This window comes from Haplochromis burtoni, unplaced genomic scaffold (assembly GCF_018398535.1).
Source record: "Haplochromis burtoni strain Fernald_Lab_line unplaced genomic scaffold, NCSU_Asbu1 Contig_594, whole genome shotgun sequence".
NCBI lineage: Eukaryota > Metazoa > Chordata > Actinopteri > Cichliformes > Cichlidae > Haplochromis > Haplochromis burtoni.
In genome coordinates this window covers 242,174-262,054 of record NW_024582955.1, presented here as the reverse complement: position 1 = coordinate 262,054, position 19,881 = coordinate 242,174, and the positions used below count along the sequence as shown (strand labels likewise).

The 19,881-nt window shown below is 49.5% G+C and overlaps 3 protein-coding genes across 5 annotated transcripts in view; 1 reads left to right on the top strand and 2 right to left on the bottom strand.

The window, feature by feature from the left end:
- Positions 1–2,720, bottom strand: part of lipf (lipase, gastric) — a 6,071-nt gene extending 3,351 nt beyond the window's left edge. The window contains exons 1-2 of the mRNA XM_005948494.3: positions 2,587–2,720; positions 1,946–2,074 (exon numbers count right to left, since the gene is read on the bottom strand). Coding sequence (XP_005948556.1) covers positions 1,946–2,074; positions 2,587–2,679 — 222 coding nt within the window. The 5' untranslated portion in view covers positions 2,680–2,720. The remainder of the gene's footprint in view (positions 1–1,945; positions 2,075–2,586) is intronic.
- Positions 2,721–3,096: 376 nt separating this feature from the next.
- rnls (renalase, FAD-dependent amine oxidase) lies at positions 3,097–7,005 on the top strand. Of its 2 annotated transcripts, none has more exons than XM_005948493.3 (7): positions 3,097–3,333; positions 4,694–4,799; positions 4,885–5,027; positions 5,137–5,295; positions 6,232–6,405; positions 6,484–6,659; positions 6,741–7,005. In XM_005948493.3, the coding sequence occupies exons 1-7, from the start codon at positions 3,216–3,218 to the stop codon at positions 6,894–6,896; spliced, it is 1,032 nt and encodes a 343-aa protein (XP_005948555.2). In that variant the 5' UTR covers positions 3,097–3,215; the 3' UTR covers positions 6,897–7,005. The 2 variants fall into 2 exon arrangements, with proteins under 2 accessions (XP_005948555.2, XP_014185126.1); XM_014329640.2 differs by having other exon boundaries at positions 3,098–3,333; positions 4,677–4,799.
- Positions 7,006–8,436: 1,431 nt separating this feature from the next.
- Positions 8,437–19,514, bottom strand: ptenb (phosphatase and tensin homolog B). Of its 2 annotated transcripts, XM_042214610.1 has the most exons (9): positions 18,811–19,511; positions 17,586–17,670; positions 16,580–16,624; positions 16,093–16,136; positions 15,760–15,998; positions 15,215–15,356; positions 14,970–15,136; positions 14,384–14,626; positions 8,437–14,091 (listed from the first exon to the last, which is right to left on the bottom strand). In XM_042214610.1, the coding sequence occupies exons 1-9, from the start codon at positions 18,893–18,895 to the stop codon at positions 13,906–13,908; spliced, it is 1,236 nt and encodes a 411-aa protein (XP_042070544.1). In that variant the 5' UTR covers positions 18,896–19,511; the 3' UTR covers positions 8,437–13,905. The 2 variants fall into 2 exon arrangements, with proteins under 2 accessions (XP_042070544.1, XP_042070543.1); XM_042214609.1 differs by having other exon boundaries at positions 14,970–15,356; positions 18,811–19,514.
- Positions 19,515–19,881: the final 367 nt, after the last annotated feature.

Sequence of the window (19,881 nt, the reverse complement as noted above, 5' to 3'; positions counted from 1 at the left end):
ACGTTTCAAACAGTGAGGTCAGTGTGTAAAACTACAGAGCAGAGAAAAAAAATCAAAATAAACACGACATATCACATGACCTGACGCTGTGCCTGCAAGACCATGATGTGGGAATCAAAGACCCGCAACTGGGACCCGGGTCCAAGTGCGTTCTCTGAAAAACTTCTCCTTCCTGTGTGGGGAGGCGGGGCTTAGTAACGTGGGCCGAGATGTTCACTGGATATCAGCCGTCTCCTTGGATACCAGCCGTCGCCTGTCTCTCAGATCACTGGCGCTCGCCTCGTTTCTCAGGTTATTTGACCGTTAACACAAGTGCACCGCAGGACGCTGCTTCTTTTAAACGATGTGATGACGCTGCAGTGTATCCGCTGAATGTGAAATTAAAGTCAGAAACAGCTGAGAGCCCTGTGAAATTTCAAAATAAAAGACCCTGTGCAATCTCAATGCCCGTGACCTGCAAAGTTTACTTTGTCTAAAATGCAAGAGCTGCAGTCATGTGACTGACCAATCAATGCACAGTCGCAGTGATTATCAGTGATTGGTTGGTTACGTTCCACTTACTGCAGACCAGCGTGGCGGTTTGCAGGTGCAAAGGTACAGGTTACCTGATGAAGGCGTGTTTCTGTTGCAGCACAGAGACCAGCTCATTCACCTTTAACCAATCAAAGGTCAGGGAGTCTTTGTCAGGTCTTCCACGCTGCTCTCAGCTCCATCAGCTGCATCTCTCTGATTCTTTCCAGAGTTACAGGTGTGTCTGACAGCTCAGGTGAAGGCAGGCTTCAGTACAAACAGCTCACCTGTATGACAACGTGATGACGCCAGGTCCCGAGTGCCCAAGCTACACAGAAATGCTGCGAGCGTTTATCAAAGTCAGCATTACAAACTGACTCTGACATGAATCTGAGACGGCGCTCACACCGACTCATTTCTGTCAGGACATCATGAGGAGATTTTCATATCCATATCGCTATGGTAACCTAGGGTCACGGGTCAACAGTTACAGCTGATGTCTTCCTACAGCCTGATGAGTCAGACGGTCAGAGTTCAGCGACTGCAGTGAACAAACAGTCTGAGCTCATCGCTCAGAGTCCATCAACCGAGGCCACTGTGCGAAGAGTCAGGGCTCTTATTGTGAAAGGACAGAGAGATGACAGTGACATCCTGGAAACACCTGCAGACCCTTTCCTCACTTCCTGCCATGAAGCTCCCGTTCCTGTTGTTGGCGTTCATACATGGTTTGTAACGACGAGGTCAGAGTGAGGTCAGAGTGAGGTCAGAGTGCACGCTGCTCTAACAATTACACTGTTTCAATGAAGTTTCTGAGACAAACAGCAGCGAGCAGGAGCAGAGAACCCGAACACATCGCAGCATGGCGACTGAAATGCTTCCGGCCAGCACGGACGTCACAGACAGGAAGTAAAGTTTTAACATGGGAGTCTATGAGACTGACTACTGGAGCCTCGGTGCACGCTGGAGGAACTGGAGGTTTAGAGCTTCCTGTGTCAGAGGTTCACTCAAAAGACGTGTCCAAATTTATAGGCGGCATCCTCCTGAGGACCCGGCCTTCGCGGTCTACGTGGGCCGGGTCCTCAGAAGGTCGGGTAGGCCGGAAGTGAGCAGCTGTGAAATAGGACGGTCTAGCCTTCTGCTTAGCGTCACCGCTGTCTCGGTGGAGTTTAATAAACTCGGCCGTCTGCTCCTTGCTATCTAAAATATAACAGGACACTGGAGTAAATCTTCGACCGTCTCACCTTCTGTTTAAATAGTTTTCTGTTTATTCAGCTGTGTGAAAACTGTGACTTTATTCTCAGCCAAACCGATTTACACAGTGCGTCGCTGTGACGTAATCAGCCTACAGATGTGGCCTCAGGAGGATGCGGCCTCAGGAGGATGCGGCCCATGAATTTGGACACGACCAAATGTTCCAAAGGTGATGGAAACTCACAATGTTCATGTCCACTTCAGGGTCCAGCTCCTGCTGCAGGTCATCGGAGCGCCACGCTCTGCTGACGGCTGGCCCGCTGTGGACGAGAGCCGAGAGAAACAACACACACACCAACACACACAGCATGGTCTGACACACACACACACACACACACACACACACACACTGTCAGGATGGTGCGTTCGTGGGTCACTGAAAAGAAAGAATTGTTCCTTTTTCTTTGGTTCAAATAAAACTGATTCCTGTTTGATTTGAAAAGGCAGAAGAAGAAGACTCTGCTGTGAGGGTCACGTGGTCAGATTCAGTCTGATGACTGTGTGCTGATCTGTGATAATCAATAATCACAGAAGCATGTGATCAGAGAGTCTGAGCTGCTGCCTGCATAAACGGCATTTTCTGACTGGACCGCTGGCTCAGAATGACGTCATACGACTGCTTCTTATACAGCGCTTTTCTACTAGATCTTTACGCAGGTGCGGAATGGAGCAGCTGCAGCCAAAATCATGACGTAATGTTAGCGATCAGTTTGGTATTTACAGCAGTTTAAACACCGGAACTCATTTTCTGGTCCCCATAAACCTCTCGGTCCTGACGGTTATTCTAATAATCAGGTAACGACGCTAAGAAGCGGTTACACTCACCTGTTCTCGCGCCGATCTCTCTCTGAGGCGTCCGATCATCAGCGGACTGCGCCTTCTTCTGCTTTTCACTTTTAACTGCCCCCGTGACGTCATGAGAGAGGCTCTCTGTGATTTGCTGGCCAGAAACAGGACTCAGGTGTTAACCGTTTGGGCTCCGACGATCAGACCGGAAATAGTAACCTGTGTTGTTTGAAGCTGGGCTGTTTAAAATTCCATATATTAATTCATTTATATTTTACTCTACAGTACTTCTACATTTTAAATCACAATAATGATAATGTTGTTTTCAGTCATATTAAAATACATTTTTCTTCAGCGTTAAAGAGTTTTAATATGTGGTAACTATGTATTACATGTATTATTTTAATTAAACCATGAACAGTGTTATGGACTGTAAGGATTTTATTTCATGTGAACCTTTAATACACTGTTTGTCGTATTTTATGTCACGTAGATGCAGAAACGCTTTAAACGTTTTCTGTGGTTATTTTTGAAATTCTATCCGGATGTGCAGCAGTTGTTTCCGTTTGACCCCGGGAAAGTTTTTGTTCGTCCTTCTGTGTGTCGGTTTCGTAACTCGTTCGGACCCGGTCTCTGCAGGTTTAGCCTGGCTCGGTTCCCGCGCTAACATGTCCCGGGTTCTGATCGTGGGAGCGGGCCTGACGGGCAGTTTGTGCGCATGTCTGCTGAGGAGAGAGCTGCAGAGCACGGTTCGGATTGTGGTGTGGGACAAAGCGAGGGGCGCAGGTGAGACAGACAGAAGTCCGTTCATAAAACTGCACAGTTTCCGTTTCCGGTGCCGTGATGGGAACACGGACACGCCGCAGAACACTAGTGACGCGTTTGTGTACCAGAGGAGCCTCCTCTGTAACTCGGCTCGGCTGTGATCACCTGCTGAGGGCGAATGACGTCAGTGTATATAGCAGAATCAGAAAGGGTTTTATTGCCAAATGGAAATTGCTGCGGTACTTAGTGCAAACATACCGTCATATAACGCTTAAATAGACATAAAAATAAGAATTAAAAGTGCTAAGTAGATAAATATATACATGAGTGCAGGTGGTGATCAGTGCAAACATGTGAACACAGCGTAGGGTCATGTGTTAGTGGTGGGAACAGTCATACGGTTATTGTTCATGTGTCCAACAGCAGAGGGGAAGAAACTGTTCTTATGGCGAGAGGTTCTGGTGAGCAGGTAGCTGTCATTCCCACAGACACCCTCACCTGTAACAGAGACAGGAGCTTCCACCAGCATCTGTTTACACTCACCTGACATTTCATTAGGTACACTGGTGCCAGGTCAGACCCCCTGTGATTCTTCCTGTACATCATGTAGCTGCCATCACCAGTGTGTGAATGTGTGTGTGAATGGGTGGATGACTGGATATGTAAAGCGCTTTGGGGTCCTTAGGGACTAGTAAGGCGCTATATAAATACAGGCCATTTACCATTTTTACCATCATCTTCATCATCCTGAGGCTCAGTTTGAACAGATGATGAAATTCCAGCTGCCAGATTAAAAAGAGGGCTGTCCCCCATAATCAGGTTTTGTGTAATTTGATTGTGTTGAACATCATAAACCCACCTGCGACTGACTTTGGTTTGGAGACGTTTCCTGATGCTCAGCTTCAGTCGTGAACTGTCTGCCATCATATTTGCCTACAGACGGGATTCATGTCACGGGGTATCCCTGAATAATAAACACACTGGCTGATGACCCCGCTTTACTTTAAAAAACACTAAATTCCAACTGCTTTACAAACCGTAAACACTTTCTCAGAGCTCAGAGTCACAGGTGAGTAAAGCTGTCTGCAGCCACTATAGAACACAGGTGTGACGGGATAATGTTCAGAATGGATCAGCCTATGAATTCATTTCCTTTTCTTTCTCCTTCTGTTTTGTGTATTTTTGTTCTTTATATATTCATCTTTAATATTGCAGATAGTTACACCTTCACTTTTTTATGTTCAATAAAAGCTTTGTCTGCGTGCACTGAGCTGCTACCACGTGATTGGCTGATTAGTCATTTGTGTTAACGAGCAGTTAATAAAGTGGCTGGTTGGTTTGAGAGAGTAAAATGTGTGGAACAGTGGGAGTCTGTGTGCAGGCGGCAGGATGTCCACCAGCCGCGCTCCCGACGCCTCGTCTCAATCGGCTGATCTGGGAGCGCAGTACATCTCAGCCACGCCCGCCTACGCTCGCACCCACCACAGGTAACACACACCTGTTGCCTTAAAGGGCCAGTACGCCTCTGTAGCTGGGGCTTCAGGCAGGCTGACCGTGCGTGTGCGTGTGCAGGTTTTACTCGGAGCTCCTCTCTGTGGGCCTCCTGCAGCCCCTCGACTGTCCCATCGAAGGTCTGAAGGACCACGAGGGCACCGAGAACTACGTGACACCACTGGGCACGAGCAGCATCGTCAAGCACTTCCTGTCACAGTCAGGTAAACGTCCACCTGTTGGTCAACTGTCCAATCAGATTCACCTAAAACGCACAGGCTGACTCTGATTCAGTTGGAATTAAACTTTATTGAGTCTTCGTCTGTGTGTCAGGAGCCGATTTGTTCCTTGAGCATCACGTGACCGGCCTGTATCGCCGTGGTGCATCGTGGGAGGTCGAGAGGAAGGCAGGAGCCAGTGAGACGTTTGACGCCGTCGTCCTGACGATGCCGGTCCCTCAGATCCTGCAGCTGCAGGGAGACCTGGGACAATGTAAGACGGCCAGAACACAAAAGGAAACACACACACACTCGGTGTATGTTTTATGAGGTAAAAAAATGACGTCTTGTGAAACACGGGACTCAGACTTCATCGACACTGACACGAATGTGAGATCTGAGGTGTGGCGTCTCAGTCAGTAACACCATTCCGCCACACGGGGGCAGCAACAGCTGCAGGGAGAAGATCCAGCTGTTAGACACGACCCACGTTCATCGCTGTGATCAATAACTCTGAGGTTCTGATCACAAAGGTCGACCTGGGCAGACGGGACGATCCTTCCAGTCCAGCCGCTGACCTCAGAGCAGCGCAAACACTGGACTCTTATTTTGAAGAGGTGCTGACTGCTTCCTGCTCCCACAGTTTACACACACATACACGATCAGCACACTCTGATGTTAAGTAATTTTCCAGAGCTCTGATTGGCTGATAGATTCTTCACAACACTACACTGCTCTGTGTGTGTGTGTGTGTGTGTGTGTGTGCGGTCCTCGGTAGTGACTACTGTCCTCACAAAGACAGAAATACAAGCATGTGTGTGCGCGCACTTGCTGCAGAACAGCAGCAGCTCCACATGTGGCTTTCTAGATGATGATGTCACCTTCAGCTTCTCTGATTGGCTGAGAGCAGACAGCGCCCATTTCCTCTGCGCTGACACACACACATACATCTAATAATAACCTGTGTGTGTGTGTGTGTGTGCGTGCGTGTGTGTGTGTGTGTGTGTGTGAGAGGCAGCAGCCTGTTTCTGTCTCTGAGCTCTAAGCCAAGAATGAAACAGCAGCAGACTTTTCATGTTTGTTGGAGCTAACACCTCGCCCCAACACACACACACACACACACACACACACACACGCACAGGTGAGTTCTTCTGTGGTGATTCGGGGGTAGGGCTTCCTGCTGATTGGCCCATGTCTCCTTGTCTGTCAGTGCTGTCTGTCCAGCAGAGGCAGCAGCTGGAGGGCGTTGTCTACTCGTCCCGCTTCGCCCTCGCACTCTTCTTCTCCCCCGACGCCGTCGTGAAAGTTCCCTGGGGCGCGAAGTACGTCACGGACAGCAGCTGCATCCGCTACGTCGCTGTGGACTCCAAGAAGCGCGGCGCAGGTGTGTCCGTCGTCTGTCTGCTCCCCTGTATGTTCTTCTCACCTGTATCTCGCTCACTGCTTTTGTCCACCTGCTCAGACGCTCCGGGCCGCGGCCCCTCCCTCGTCGTACATACCGGCGTCCCGTTTGGCCTGGAACACCTGGAGCGAGACAAGGAGGATGTCCAGCCAGTCATCTTGCGGGAGCTGCACAGGCTGCTTCCTGGCCTGCCTCAACCAATCAGCATCAAGTGTCAGAAGTGGCGGTACTCACAGGTGAGTCATCTGTTTGTTGTAACCTGAACTCCTCCCCCAATGCGGCGATTGACTCACGGCCCCTCCCCCTCTCTCTTGCAGGTCCAGACCTCAGTGCCTGACTGTCCAGGTCACATGACCATCCTGGACGAGCCGCTGCTTGTCTGCGGCGGCGACGCCTTCACCCACTCCAACTTTGATGGCTGCGTGGAGTCCGCACTGAGCATGCTCAGAGTGCTGAAGGCCAAATTTGCCTGATCAATCATTAAACTGATCAATCACAATGTTTCTTTTGTCGATCAATGAACTGCAGATGTGTGAGCTGGTGCTGCGTTCACTAACGTTAGTAAAAAGTTTGTTAAAACTATTTTCAGCTTCAAATTCTTTTTTCTTACATTACACTCGTTAATCACTGACCTCCACTGGGAAATAATAGGTGCCCCCGGATGGAGCCTTGGAGAACTCCCAGTTACCCCTGTCCTGTGACTGGGATTGGACCAGTTTATCAGTGGCAGGTGTTTAAAAGCAGCACTGAGATATGCTCATGGAAACGCTGTTGATATTTAGTCTCCTGTTGAGTCAGAACGAGTCGAGGAGGGCGGGTGTGTTTGGGCCTACCTCCGGTTTGTGCAGGTCTTTGAACGCCTCAGACCTTCTGTGGGTTTTGGCCGTGTGGTGTGGAGGTGACTGACAGCTGAAGCTGTTTTATGAGCTGAGCTGTTTGGGTCAAAACAAAGCGAGTGAGTGTGGGTGGAGCTGAGCGTGGGTGGCAGCTTGCACCCTCCGTGGAATGAGTGTTGAAGCGTCTGATGTGAAATCTGCCACACCTTAAGGCGTCAGGTGACCGGCCAGTTGTCTGAGGTGGAGGCGTGGTGGGTGCAGTCCAGCTGGTGGAGCTGCTGCCTGAGCGTCTCCGCTGCTCTGCGCCTCCTTTGATCTTTTTATAGCAGCAGATGAGACAGAATCAGTGATGGCTCGCTGCCCACGAGGCACACTGAGCGCGTGTGACCTCATTTCTCCTCCCCGCTCCCTGCTGCACTGCACGGTGGGGGAAGCGATCCATTATCATTTCTGCCAAGTCACCGGTCGATCGTGCACGTGCGCGCACACGCAGGATTGAGCTGAGGCGCTCCTGTGTGCACGAGTCTGTGCAGCAGCGGAGCATAAACGAGTTTGTCAGAGAAGAAGACTATGATGGTTGTTCACGGCTGGCACAGCGCGTCGTCTACTAAGGTGGGAGTTGGTGGTTCGATTCCCGTCTGCAGTGTCCTCCATCCATCAGTGTGAACCGTGGGCGTTTCTATGAATGAGGCGTGTTGAAACACTGTATCACAATCAGCCCATTAATTATTTACTGGACAAAAAGTGAATTCTTATTTTTAACTCTGAGCCGAGTTAGAGTTAATCAGAACATCCAGCTGAATGTCTGCAAGTAATCACATTACATTGTCAAACTCAGGAAGAATAAAGAGCACTACCACAGCTGTGGGTGGTGACGAGTTAAACAGTGCGGTCAGTCACGTCTGCCTCAGCCTCCTGAAACACCCAACGTAGCTTTAGAACTGATCGATCGTGGCTCAAGAGTTGGCAGTTCGAGCCCGGCTCCGACAGTCTCGGTCGCTGTGTCCTTGGGCAAGACACTTCACCTGTTACCTACCGGTGGTGGTCAGTGCGCCCCAGGGCGGCCGTGGCTACAACGTAGCTGCCATCACCAGTGTGTGAATGTGTGTGAGAATGTGTGGGTGTAGTATAAAGTGCTTTGGGACTAAAGCTATACAAATACAGGCCATTTAAAACATGAGTTCACCAAGAGTTTATTCAACAAAATGCCCCAAAGCCATTTTCTTCCCTTAAAGCAGCGCGCTGAGCACTTGATAACAGAGCAAATGGACCTTAAGAGAAATTCTTTTTCGTACTGGCAGACACCTGAAGCATTATGGGAGTCGTAGTTCTAAAACCAAGCAAACAAAAATCAAACAATGAGCAGCTGTTTATAAATAGTTTATTCACCTTTACAGTGTTTTTATTTCTTTATAAAACAAGGAGAGGAGGAATAAAAGAGGTGGGGTCAGATTAACATGTTGCCATGGTGATATAGTTTGTAGTCAGGTGACATTTTTTGTTTGTTGATTGGAAACTAAAATGAACACCTGTGTGCAGCTGACATGTGACACGAGGCTCGGAGTCGGGTACAAAACCACATCTGATCGAGACCACAAACCCCGCCCCAAAAAGGGGCCGTCCCTAAACAGCAAAGCAGAAGGAAAGTTATTGTTAGCATTGTGCTAGCAACCTCGTTTAAGCTAACGTTAATGGCTGTTTTTGTCGCCGTGAAAACAAGCTGAGCAGCGGCGTAGCGTCCCGCGTTCCTTTTAGTTTTCACTGGTCAAATGCGCCAAGACGTCAGCTTTAACGGATTTAAGGTGCTCGTGTTTATTTTGTTACCGAGTTACCCAACAGCAGGAGGTGGGGCTTAGTGATGACACCACACATCTGTGAAATATAGATTTAAAGGCAAAGAGCGAGCTGCCCGTTAATGACAGCAAATAATTCTGGATGTGTTGAAACAGCCATCAAGTGTTAACAGGATGCCAGGAAGACACGGGCCCACATTTATTTATTTATTAAACCTCAGTTAAAACGTATTTCACCACACCCGGTGGACTGACCAGTCAAAGCTTGGTCCACTAAAGCCTGGCCAGCATCTTCTGTTTGGAACAAACCGTCTCCCTGAAATCACGCTCGCTGTCTTCTGGAAGCCTGCTGAGGGGCAGCACCCGGGGCTCTAGTTTCTGTACTTGGCCTGCAGGTTAACGTTTGAAGCTTTGGCCATGTTTAGACTGAACAGGAGCGAGAGGAGATACACTCTACGCCAATGATGTGTTGTTTTATGTTCAGGACTCAGATCTGGGGAACAGCTGACATCAGCTCATCAGGAAAGCAGAGTAATAAGACAAAAGCAGAACAGATGGCTAAACAGCCTGATCTGGACGAGTTTCTGTTGTTCTTTCTCTGACTGGACCAACAGACATGGTTTGGGTACACAACTCCGAGGAAACGTCTGAAACTACTGAAGGTGTGGTCGTATGACAAATCCATCTGATTTACTTGAATGAAAGGAGGCTGAAACACTGACGCTGGTTTGTGAAATGCAGAATCCGTTATTCTAATGAGGTTCTCCGTGAGGATAACACGAGCAGACTATGCCACATGTTTTGATGGGTCCCAGTTCCCTTGTGGGATCAATAGAGCATCTATCTACAGACTGTTGCACAGAGAAACGGTGACACCTTAACCTTACGGCAAAAAACAAACAGAGTGTGAACACAGACTGTAATTACAAACGGACCCAAACTCAACAATTAGGAACACAAAGGCGTCCGAGCTTCATCGTGGCAGGTTTGGTGAAGAGACGCAAACAGCAGAGCTGAAGCACTGTGTGGCCGGGGACAGAAACAGGACGTCTGAGGAAGCAGGAAGTACCGGAGCTTGTCACAATGACCGCTTTTCCACTGGTGCCAGACCCAGCACACAGATCTGAGAATCGTTAGCAGATGTTGGGCTAATGTCTGCGCGAAAAGCACCCCACCCAGAGTCTGCCAATCACTGGATGAATTTCTTGCGGTAGGCCCTCCCGTAGCGTTTGACGGCACGGGTCCTAACTTCAGGAGCAGCAGGCTCTCTGGTGGGGCCGCTGTTTCAGCACCACAGCAGTGGGAAAGAGGCAGGCGCGGTGCATTAAAAGGCAAAATTCGAGGTTCCTTCACACAGAGTTGCCGCAGAATCCCTGATGATGTCAGAATCAGGGAGGAGTTTGACCCCAGCTCTGTTAACAGGTGACCACTTTCTATGAAACTCCAGGTGAGGAGAAGAGCTGAACGGAGGTTTGTATACAACCAACAATGAAAAGACACCTAGCACCTTGAACAGTCAGAGACGTGGACAGCACCTGCCTGGCCTCAAACACCTGAACCTGCTCAGCAGTGGAGAATATTACCAACATGAAATACTACAGCACTCAGTCTTCCACGTTCGGACCCATCTCTGGATCTCTGCAAGCTTCCCTTTGGGTAAAGCGGTGAGGTCTGCTGGAAAATCATTTGGAGAACCACAAAGAGTCAAAACGCAGCTTCTACCCATCGTTCTGGACTCGACCACGACCTGCCCCAAACCTCATCGAGTGACTGCGCTTCAGTAAAACTGTGGGTGTTGAGAACAAATCCACCTGAATGGAGTCAAACCTTGGACCCTGGTACAGGTCTACACTACACCCTGGTCACTGCTGAACGGGTCAGTGACAGGACGTGAGGCCAGGTCTGATAGCACCTAACAGGACTCGAGACAGGAAATGCTGCTGTAAAAATCCCAGTGGCTGTATGGCCACGCTGACGACACAGCTGCTGGGCATTAGAGATCAGGAGTGGACGAACACGCACGCTGCTGGTAGAGAGCACCACAGATGGACGACCAGTCCTGGGCTCGCTCAACAAGCTGCATGCACTGGCTGTCAGTAGCACCAGGCCACGGCGTTAGACGTGCTCACACAGGATGCCGTTTGTTTGGCTAAATGTCAATCTAACCTAAAAACCCTTGGCACTGCTGAGGAGGCATTAGATCGGTCATAAGAGAGAGCACAAAGGAACAGTTGGCAGTTGCTTCAGCATCACCATCACCAAGAGCTCTGCAAACATGTTCAACCTTGGATGGCAAGAACGGATGAACTCTCAAAGATCTGAGGGTCAAACACACCTTCAGATCTTCTCCTTTTGGGGTCAAGCTCAAGGTTCAGCATCTTATTTATCCTGATTGCAACTGAACATGAGTGAAATCATCATTACAGATGCCTCTGCCTTCATTACAGGTCACCAGCTCCTTGACGTTAAACACATCTGGAGATCAAGATGGGAGTTTTTTTACTGAAGGCATCGGCACTACAACTTTGGAGTTTGTGTTTTAGATCCTCATGGTGCATCCTGTGTGACCAGACCTGCCAAGACCCACAGGTTCAACAACAGAGACCCAGATACCACACCCACGATGAACTATCAGTCATAGCAGGGTCCACGATAGCTTTTAGCACCAAATGTGAGGACGGAAATCAGGCGTCAGGACTAAGACTTCTACCTGTGCCCGACCAGGACGCAGATGACCCTGTAGATGCTCCGGACCATCGGACAGACTTTTATACGGTGTGACTGGCTGAAGTCAGACGGTGATTATGGTCACTGCATTAGGCCTTATTATACTGTACATGTAATATCTTTATGCAGAACGGTGGATGTGCAAGAAGAAGCTTAATGGTCAAAACAGTCGTCCAAGAGCCCGCTTTAACTTTACATATGCTGCACGGCAAAGCCAAACCTCCAGTAGCTGAAATATCTCTAATACTCATTCTGTCAGTTTGAAACAAGTCTCAAACCTGCTGTGATGCCAACGTGACTCTCCAGCCATCGTCCCTGGTGTTAAAGGTACAATTTGCAAGAATATAAGTGCTTAAACATCTCGAAGAAGTAGTAGTGAGTAAAAACGATTAATAGTCTATGGACAGAGTAATAATTCTAGAGCGTTACCATTCTGAAAGATCAGAAACCAGAGACACACAGAGGCTGACCATCGTGATGGCGCCGCTCGGTCAGCACAGCGTTTCACCTGTTTTTTGGGCAGTGATCCCAAAATCCTCATGACCCCGACGAAGTCCCAGTGTCCATTCAAAAGATGCTCCAAATGGACCTGGCAGACCTTTAGCTTAGAGTAGTTTTACTAAAAAGAAATCCACGACGTTGTAAGGATGGCACTGCCACGCTGCGGACTCCGGCTGCAGAAAGCCAAAGCTCACAAACGGCAGCTTCATGAGGACTACAGCGCAACACGAGCCGAATCAGATCTCCTGCACAGACGGAGCGCGCCTGGAAATATTTACAAGGCCGTCAAGATTCACTCGAGTGTCCTTCATAAAGTGCATGCCAGACACAGCGAAAGCCAGCGCTCTGGAGTCAAAGATTTCTGCTTCAGTCTGTGCTGGGGGCTAGCCTATATAGGTGTGTAGCTTAAAGCAGATCGCTGCAGGAATGGTTATACTGTGCAGTAGCTCATTTGTCGTTTAGCTTAATGATTGATATATTTCAGAGTACAACAAAAACAAGGTTCTTTGAAGTGTAGGAGCTGATTGAAAGACTGAACAGAGTCCTTCTGTGCAAAACTGAAGACAGACAGAGAAGCAGTGAAGCAGGTGTTCACGCTCGGGTCGCACTCAGAGCGTCCTTCAGCAGATGATTGACGGAGCTGCAGAGGATTGTGAATAATAACGTTTCTCATCTTCACTGTGACATTCAACAGCAGGTTGTCGCTTCTCTTTGTGCTTTGTCCCAAACTGGGTCCAGATCAGCGACGGGACCCGTCCGGCCGGTCCAAACAAGGCTCGGGGAGAAAAGTTCAGACCCACAGCCCAACCCTAGACTGGATTAAACAGGCTGCTGCAAACTGGATCAGGAGTTTCCAGTTGAAGGTGTTTGAAGTATTTGGGAGAATAAATAAATGCGGTCATGGTGACGTGGGGGTTCGACCTTTTTAAATCAGCATCTCTTTTAACAAGAACAGATTCGCCTCACCCAATGCTGATATTTTGCCAGGTTCATCACATGACCGTCTGCCATCATCAGCATCGTGGTTTCACATTTTGAGTCAGGTAAATTAGTTTGGTTGTCCCGCAGTGATCCACGTCTCAGATTCAGGTGAAGCACAGGAACTGGCCTTCAAAGCTCCACGTGGGTCCACGCTCGACCTGAATTTGAGTTTTCAGCACAGAGAGAAGCGTCAACACTGAGAAAGCCTGAAGAGAGCAGAGATGAAGACAGAGTCCAGACCGCTCAGCACGAAACAAAGCTGGTCGGGAGGGGCTTCGTCCCATAGACGCCGCAGCGTGGTCACTAAAGAAGTCTACTCGTCTTTCCGTTTGTCTAGATTCAAGTTTTACTCCTTTAAACTGTGATTTCCTGCGTCACACTGTCCACTCGCCTGGCCCCGCCCACATGCTTACAAATCCATGTCATGTGATTGTCCAGCTGTGTAGAAGTTTGGGGGGTGGGGATGGCGAAAGTTTTCTGATCAGAGTCCCACTGATCAGCTGCGGTCCGCCGGCGATACTCCCCGTTAGCTAACCGCCCGCTAGTCTTCGTCTGGGTTCACGAGTGTATACATACATACATACTGGAGATATATATACACGTATATAGCTGTATGTTTGCGTATTAGAGAGAGAGCGTGTGTGTCAGACTTTTGTGATCTGATTGTGGTCTTCGTCCTCAAACCCCTCGTTCTCAGGGTCCGAGTCCGTCGTGTCCGAGTAGCGGTAGTGATCCGGTTCGTTGTCGCTGGCGTCTGGCGTCATCGAGGACGTGCTGCTCGCGTCACAGTTGGCTCCTTCTTCTACCGTCTTGGTGAAGAACAGTTTCACCTGAAGCAGAAGAAGAAGCAGACCGTCAGTCTGGAGGTCACCTGCCTGCTGCTAACCAACCTCGCTGCTCACGCTTTTAAACTACAGATGGCGGGCAGCGGCGCTCTGCCGCTCATCGCTCTCTGTGCTTCTAACGAGTTTACACGCTAGCACAGCAGAAATCATCTTCCTGGTCATTACAGCTGGGTTTGTGCAGCTCGTCAACTTAACGAGTCTTTTCTTAAAGAACAAAACAAGCAGGATATTTACTCAGCGCCATCGCCGTCAGCGGCGTCGCTGCTCAGCAGCTTACCTTGAAGTTCGGGGAGAAGTTCCTGTTGGCCTTGTCCTTGTTGGCCTTGTCCAGGTCGTTCTTGGTCAGCGTGAGGACCAGGTAGTCTCTGTCGTTGGTTTCGCTTCCCGGCGTCATCGGGGTCTGCGGCGTCCTGTCAAACAGCTCTCTGGGTGTCCCCGCGCTGCCGTTCTCCATCCTCTCTGGGACTTCCTCTGGACCCGGGATGAAGAAGGTGTTGATCCAGAAATGGAACATCTTCTCCTACAATGAGAAAAAGCAGTGAGGAAACCAGGCCGGCCGTGCGCTCTGCCATCGTGGACACGTGTCCGTGTTCCACCTCCTCTGGTCCCCGGAGAAAAACCTGTGCTCCTAAAACTGATGCTGAACATCTACAGTAAACACTAGTTTGAGTTTGGCACTGAATAACCAAGGCTGACCTTTGACCTTTGACTGTGAGGAAATATTCAGTCCTGCTCAGACACGGGGTCTGCACAAGACTCAGCACTGACCACAGACGGCCCTTCGAGGTGAGCCCAGACAAACTACACCAGGCCACATGTGAACCCCACTCAGGACAACAAAGAGGACTCCATCACCTCCTCACCTTCTTCAGCACCTTGTTCTGCTTGTGGAAGAACTCCACCTTGATGTCTCCACAGACAGGAAGTGGCTGCGGGAACTCAAACAGCATCAGTTTGTCTTCCCTGCGGGTGTGGCCGGGGTTAGAGGTGTGGATCTTCACCTTCAGCTGGTACACGACAAACTGGGGGTCTGCGGGGAGCACAGGGACACCCGTTAATTCAACTGAAGTCGCTCGAAGCGACGGCAGACTTACTGCTCGAGACTCACTGCAGGTGCCTCCGGTGAACATGGGGATGGTTTCAAACAGCATCTTGTGGAAGAGCAGAGCCACCGGTTTGTACTGCAGCTGGTTCTTCAGCAGGAAGTTGTAGTAGACAACGTAGCGCCGCTGGCTCGGGATGGTCACACCCTGAACATCAACAGATCAATCGTGAGGTCAGGTTATATCAGAGTCTTTCAGCATCCTCATCAGCCGCCTCTGCAGAGTTAGAATTCATCCATCCATTCTGTCACGCTGTCAGGGTTGCAGGGGCACCCTGGGAACACCCGGACGGGCCGCCAGGCTGTGGCAGGGCTAACAGAGACAGACAATCACTCACACTCACACCTGTGGACCGTTTAGAATCGCCAGGTAACCTAACCCCACTAGCTGCATGTGTTTGGACTGTGGGCGTACCCGGAGAGAACCCCTGCAGACACGGGGAGAACATGCTCAGGGTTTACCGCCCAGTTACAACCTTATTCATCACAACAGCTGCTCAAGGCGCCTCGTATCACGAGGCAAAGGCTCCATATGAACACAAAAAGGTTACCTTCTTGTCGTGGGTGCGGACCTCCCCGTAGAAGTCGAGGGCCTCCTGAGCTTCCTGGAACTTGCCCCGGTGCAGCAGGTAGGCGCAGATCATCACGCCGGTGCGGCCCTTTCCCGCCTTGCAGTGGATGGCGGCGACGTGCTGCTCGTCCTCGCTCAGCCACTTGTCCAGGTCCTCGCAGAACGGCTTTATCAGCTCCAGCTGGGGCGGGTTGTGGTCCTCGAACGGGTACTGAGCGACTGGGAGAGGAGGAGCAGAGCGACGGCTCGTTACCCAAGACCAGACAAACACACTGCCTCTCAAAGGTCAGAGGTCACAAGAGGACAGGCTCACCTTGGCAGTTGAACTTTGATGAGTCGTAATGTCGCTCCGCACATCTGTGGAAAGGCACACAGATGTTAGGACTGGCCGCCTCGCCGGCAGCTGTCGGCACCTCTGAAGGAATGTTTAGCTCGCTGACGTAAGGAGCTGCGGTGAGAGGCGGAGTCCACCTGACAGACGCTCACCTGAGTACGTTAAAATGAACCCCTCACCCACTTCTCTGTGCTTGACGTCACAGTATTATCCTGTTTGTTAAACCTGCGCTGCTGTCAGTACACCTGGACCTGCTGAGCTGAGTCGGCACGCCTGTGGGCGGGGCTCCTCACATGAACATTTCCCACATCAGTGAGCGAATGAAAACTTTAGAACTGAAGGCCCGTCAGGCTCGACTCCTGAGGGCCCCGGTCCTAACAGTCTGGTCTAAACTCAGCTTTATGACCTGAACAGGAAGTTTTCATTTCAAGACATCATCACAGAGGAAAGCAGACTGAGTACTCACAGGTTGTAGATCTTATAGTGATTCTTGTGCTTCGAGTCTAAAAACCTGAGAGGAGAGGCGGGGCAAACCGTTAGAGAAGCTTTAAAACAGACCGACTTTACTCACACGGCAGCTCCACGATGACATGTGGAGTGTTATTACAGCGTTATCACACTACAGTGTTATTACAGTTTGCTGTGAGGCTGAGGTAAAAGTCTTTCATCCAGAAATCCTACGCCGAGCAAACCAGCTTTAAAAACCAACACGTGGTCTCCGCAGCGCCCCCTGCTGGTGTCTGAACACCACGCGGCTTTAACGAGGCTGACGTCACATTTCGAGCACGTCTGTAATCAATAAAATAATCTTCTATTATTGCTCAGCTGATTGAAGCTCGCTCACTTGTACATTTCACATTTTTGTGGCCCACCTTAAAGCAAACTTCCTTCTGATTTGCCAGGTTCAGGAAGCCTACTGAGGAGCTCCTGCTCTGGACTCACTGGAGATCAGTTTTCAGTGGAGCAATATCCCATATGGAAAAGATATATATATAAATCTTATAAAGTTTGTATCTGTCTTGTGTGAAACTTGTATGAAAAGCACACAAGAGTGAAAACGGATATAAGATCCCTTGAAAAATTATATAATGAAACTTGTGTTTTGGATACTTACTAAAACAATATATGAAAGTAACGAGAAAGTGGCCACGTTCATGAGTGAATCATATAAGTTTTTACTATTTCTTTTCCATATGGGAATCACTGAGTCTGTGTTCTTTCTGAGCGTGGATCAAAGAAAATCTCCAGTTTCAAACTTTCAGTGGTTTTCGTTTGTGTGTCCATCCAATTTTTAAGATTTCCACCTTCGCTAGCAGCAGCGATCATTACTCCGTTAACAGGAAGTGACCCAATAACCTTAAAAACTGGGTTGTGCATTTTTTCAGTACGGGATCAGATTTCACAGCGATGTTTACAGGAGGCGCTGCTGAGCACTAAAAACATGGGTCAGAGAAGGTCAAAGGTCATCTTACCGAACCACGTCGTCGATGTTGTTCCTGTAAACGCCCTCCAGCCGCTCGGCGGGGAAACCCATCGCGATGATGTTTGGATAAATGTCTGATGGAGCGCCGCTCAGGACCAAACGTCTGAACACAGCTGGACCCCAAAAACTAGCACTCAAACATCCAATCACAGAGCTTCATACCATCACATGATTAGTCAGATCTCTCTCCTGGACTCCTCCCCCTTTAAGGCAACCTTTGAGTTGGGTTTGGCTGCCCCTCATAAACAGAAGGTCTAACAGCAGGTGGCCAGCGCATACGACCGAAAACACAACAGTTCCTCTTTAAAAATGAACAAACCATTACATCATCGGAAACGAGTCGAGTTTCCCTAATCGATCAGTTTACCTCAGAAGGTGGTAACAGGTCAGGTATCAGAGTCAGCTGACAGGAAGTTTGCCAAAGCGATGAATCAACTGTCAGAAACCTGAAGAGGTCAACGACATAAAAACAGCTAAGAGAATAAAAATGTAACGTGAGGCGTCTGTAAAGGCACAAAGCACCCCAACTCTGATCAATAATCAAACTGATCGGGACTTTCACTGTGCTGATCATCCTCAGTCCCTCCACCATAAGTGGCTATTTGCTTTCAATCAGTCCTGTTCAATCAGCTGCATGTGGATTGGTGCCTTCAGCCCTGCAGGAGGTCCTCTGAATCAAACTTTATTAACACAGGAGAGAAGCGAACACCACTAAATATGACCAAACAGAATAATCAATCATCAGTAGTGATCGATAGATTTCATTAATTCAGTGCTGGGTTTGTCATTTTACCAATAACACACAGGTTGGTCGATAATCGATATTCTGACCTACAGCAGATGCATCAGAGCAGCCTGGAGATGCTCCAACAGACCTCACGCCAAACTGCATTGAAAAATCTGCTAAATTAAGACTAATTAGCAGACGTGTCAGTGTAAGGGGACAGCATGAAGACGGTCGCTGCAGAAAAAACCAGCGGAACATCTGGACCACGAAGACCGACCGAGAACAGCCTTCAGGCACGAGCCAGCAGACACGAGCCCGCCTCTAAATGTGCGAGTTTTCGAGTCCGGCTGCTCATCAGCAACACGCCCCACACCGAGCCGCCTCCTTAAATCACAGCTTTTCTGAACAGGCTTCTGCACGGCGCTATTACACACACACACACACACACACACACACACACACACACACACACAGGTAAAAAGGATACAGGTCAGGTCCAGGTCGAAGCCGTCCTCCTGGTACCGCCTTTTGTTCCTGCTCACAATCCCCCGGATTCTGATTAAGGCAGCCATTGCTGCGCCCCGGCCTCCGGTGAGGTCTGTCAGCGGGTCAGAGATCACCGGGAGACGGTCTGTTTTACTGCGGAGCCTCAGCTGTCTGGTTACCCTGGTAATCCTGGGCAGCTAGCTCGCAGCTAGCCGGCCTCCAGTCCCGCGATTTCCAGATTTAAAGAATAACCCGCAGAAAAATAAAGCCCAAATAAAATCCAGTAGAAACCTCGACCCGAAGCAGCACGAATCGGTCCCTTTATCCGGCCTGCTCGCTGCCTCCCGAGCCCCGCTCTGGATGGATGCTAGCCGACCTGCTAGTAGAGATGCATCCGGGCTGTCGCTGCTCTTTTATGGATCAGAACAGGGGAGCTCCGAGGCCTCCTCCCCGCTCCCGCAGCGGGCCGGGGTTTCCAGGTCCCCTGCCTGCAGACAAAGACCATCTGCGGGAGGACGGCCGGTGCGGAGCCGGTCCTCCGGACGTATCCAGCAGAGCTGTTCCCGGCCTATGAGCGCAGGAGAGCCGCCGTGCCTGAATGCAGGTGAGTGGAGAGAAACCCTCTCCGCCTCGGTGCCTTTGAGCAGAGCGACTAGACGACAGTTACGCATGCGTCAAGTCTGCAGCAGGACAGCAGGAGAGACGTCCACATCCGCCCGCCTTCAAAATAAATGACCTACCTCAAAGGACTTGTTTTTTTTTTCTTAAGCGTTTCCGCAAATGAATTTAAACACTATCAGAGGTGGGACCAAGTCATTGTTTTGCAAGTCTCAAGTAAGTCTCAAGTCTTTATCCTCAAGTCTCAAGTCAAGTCTCAAGTAATGTCAGGCAAGTCAGAGTCGAGTCTCAAGTCACTGGTGTAAAAGTCCGAGTCAAGTCACAAGTCTGAAATTTTGAATTTCAAGTCCTTTCGAGTCTTTAAAAAAAAAACGAAAAAAGAATGTTGCAGTTATGCTAAATGTAAATATTAGACCATGTAATTTTTAAATCTGTGTTTTTCTCAACACATGAC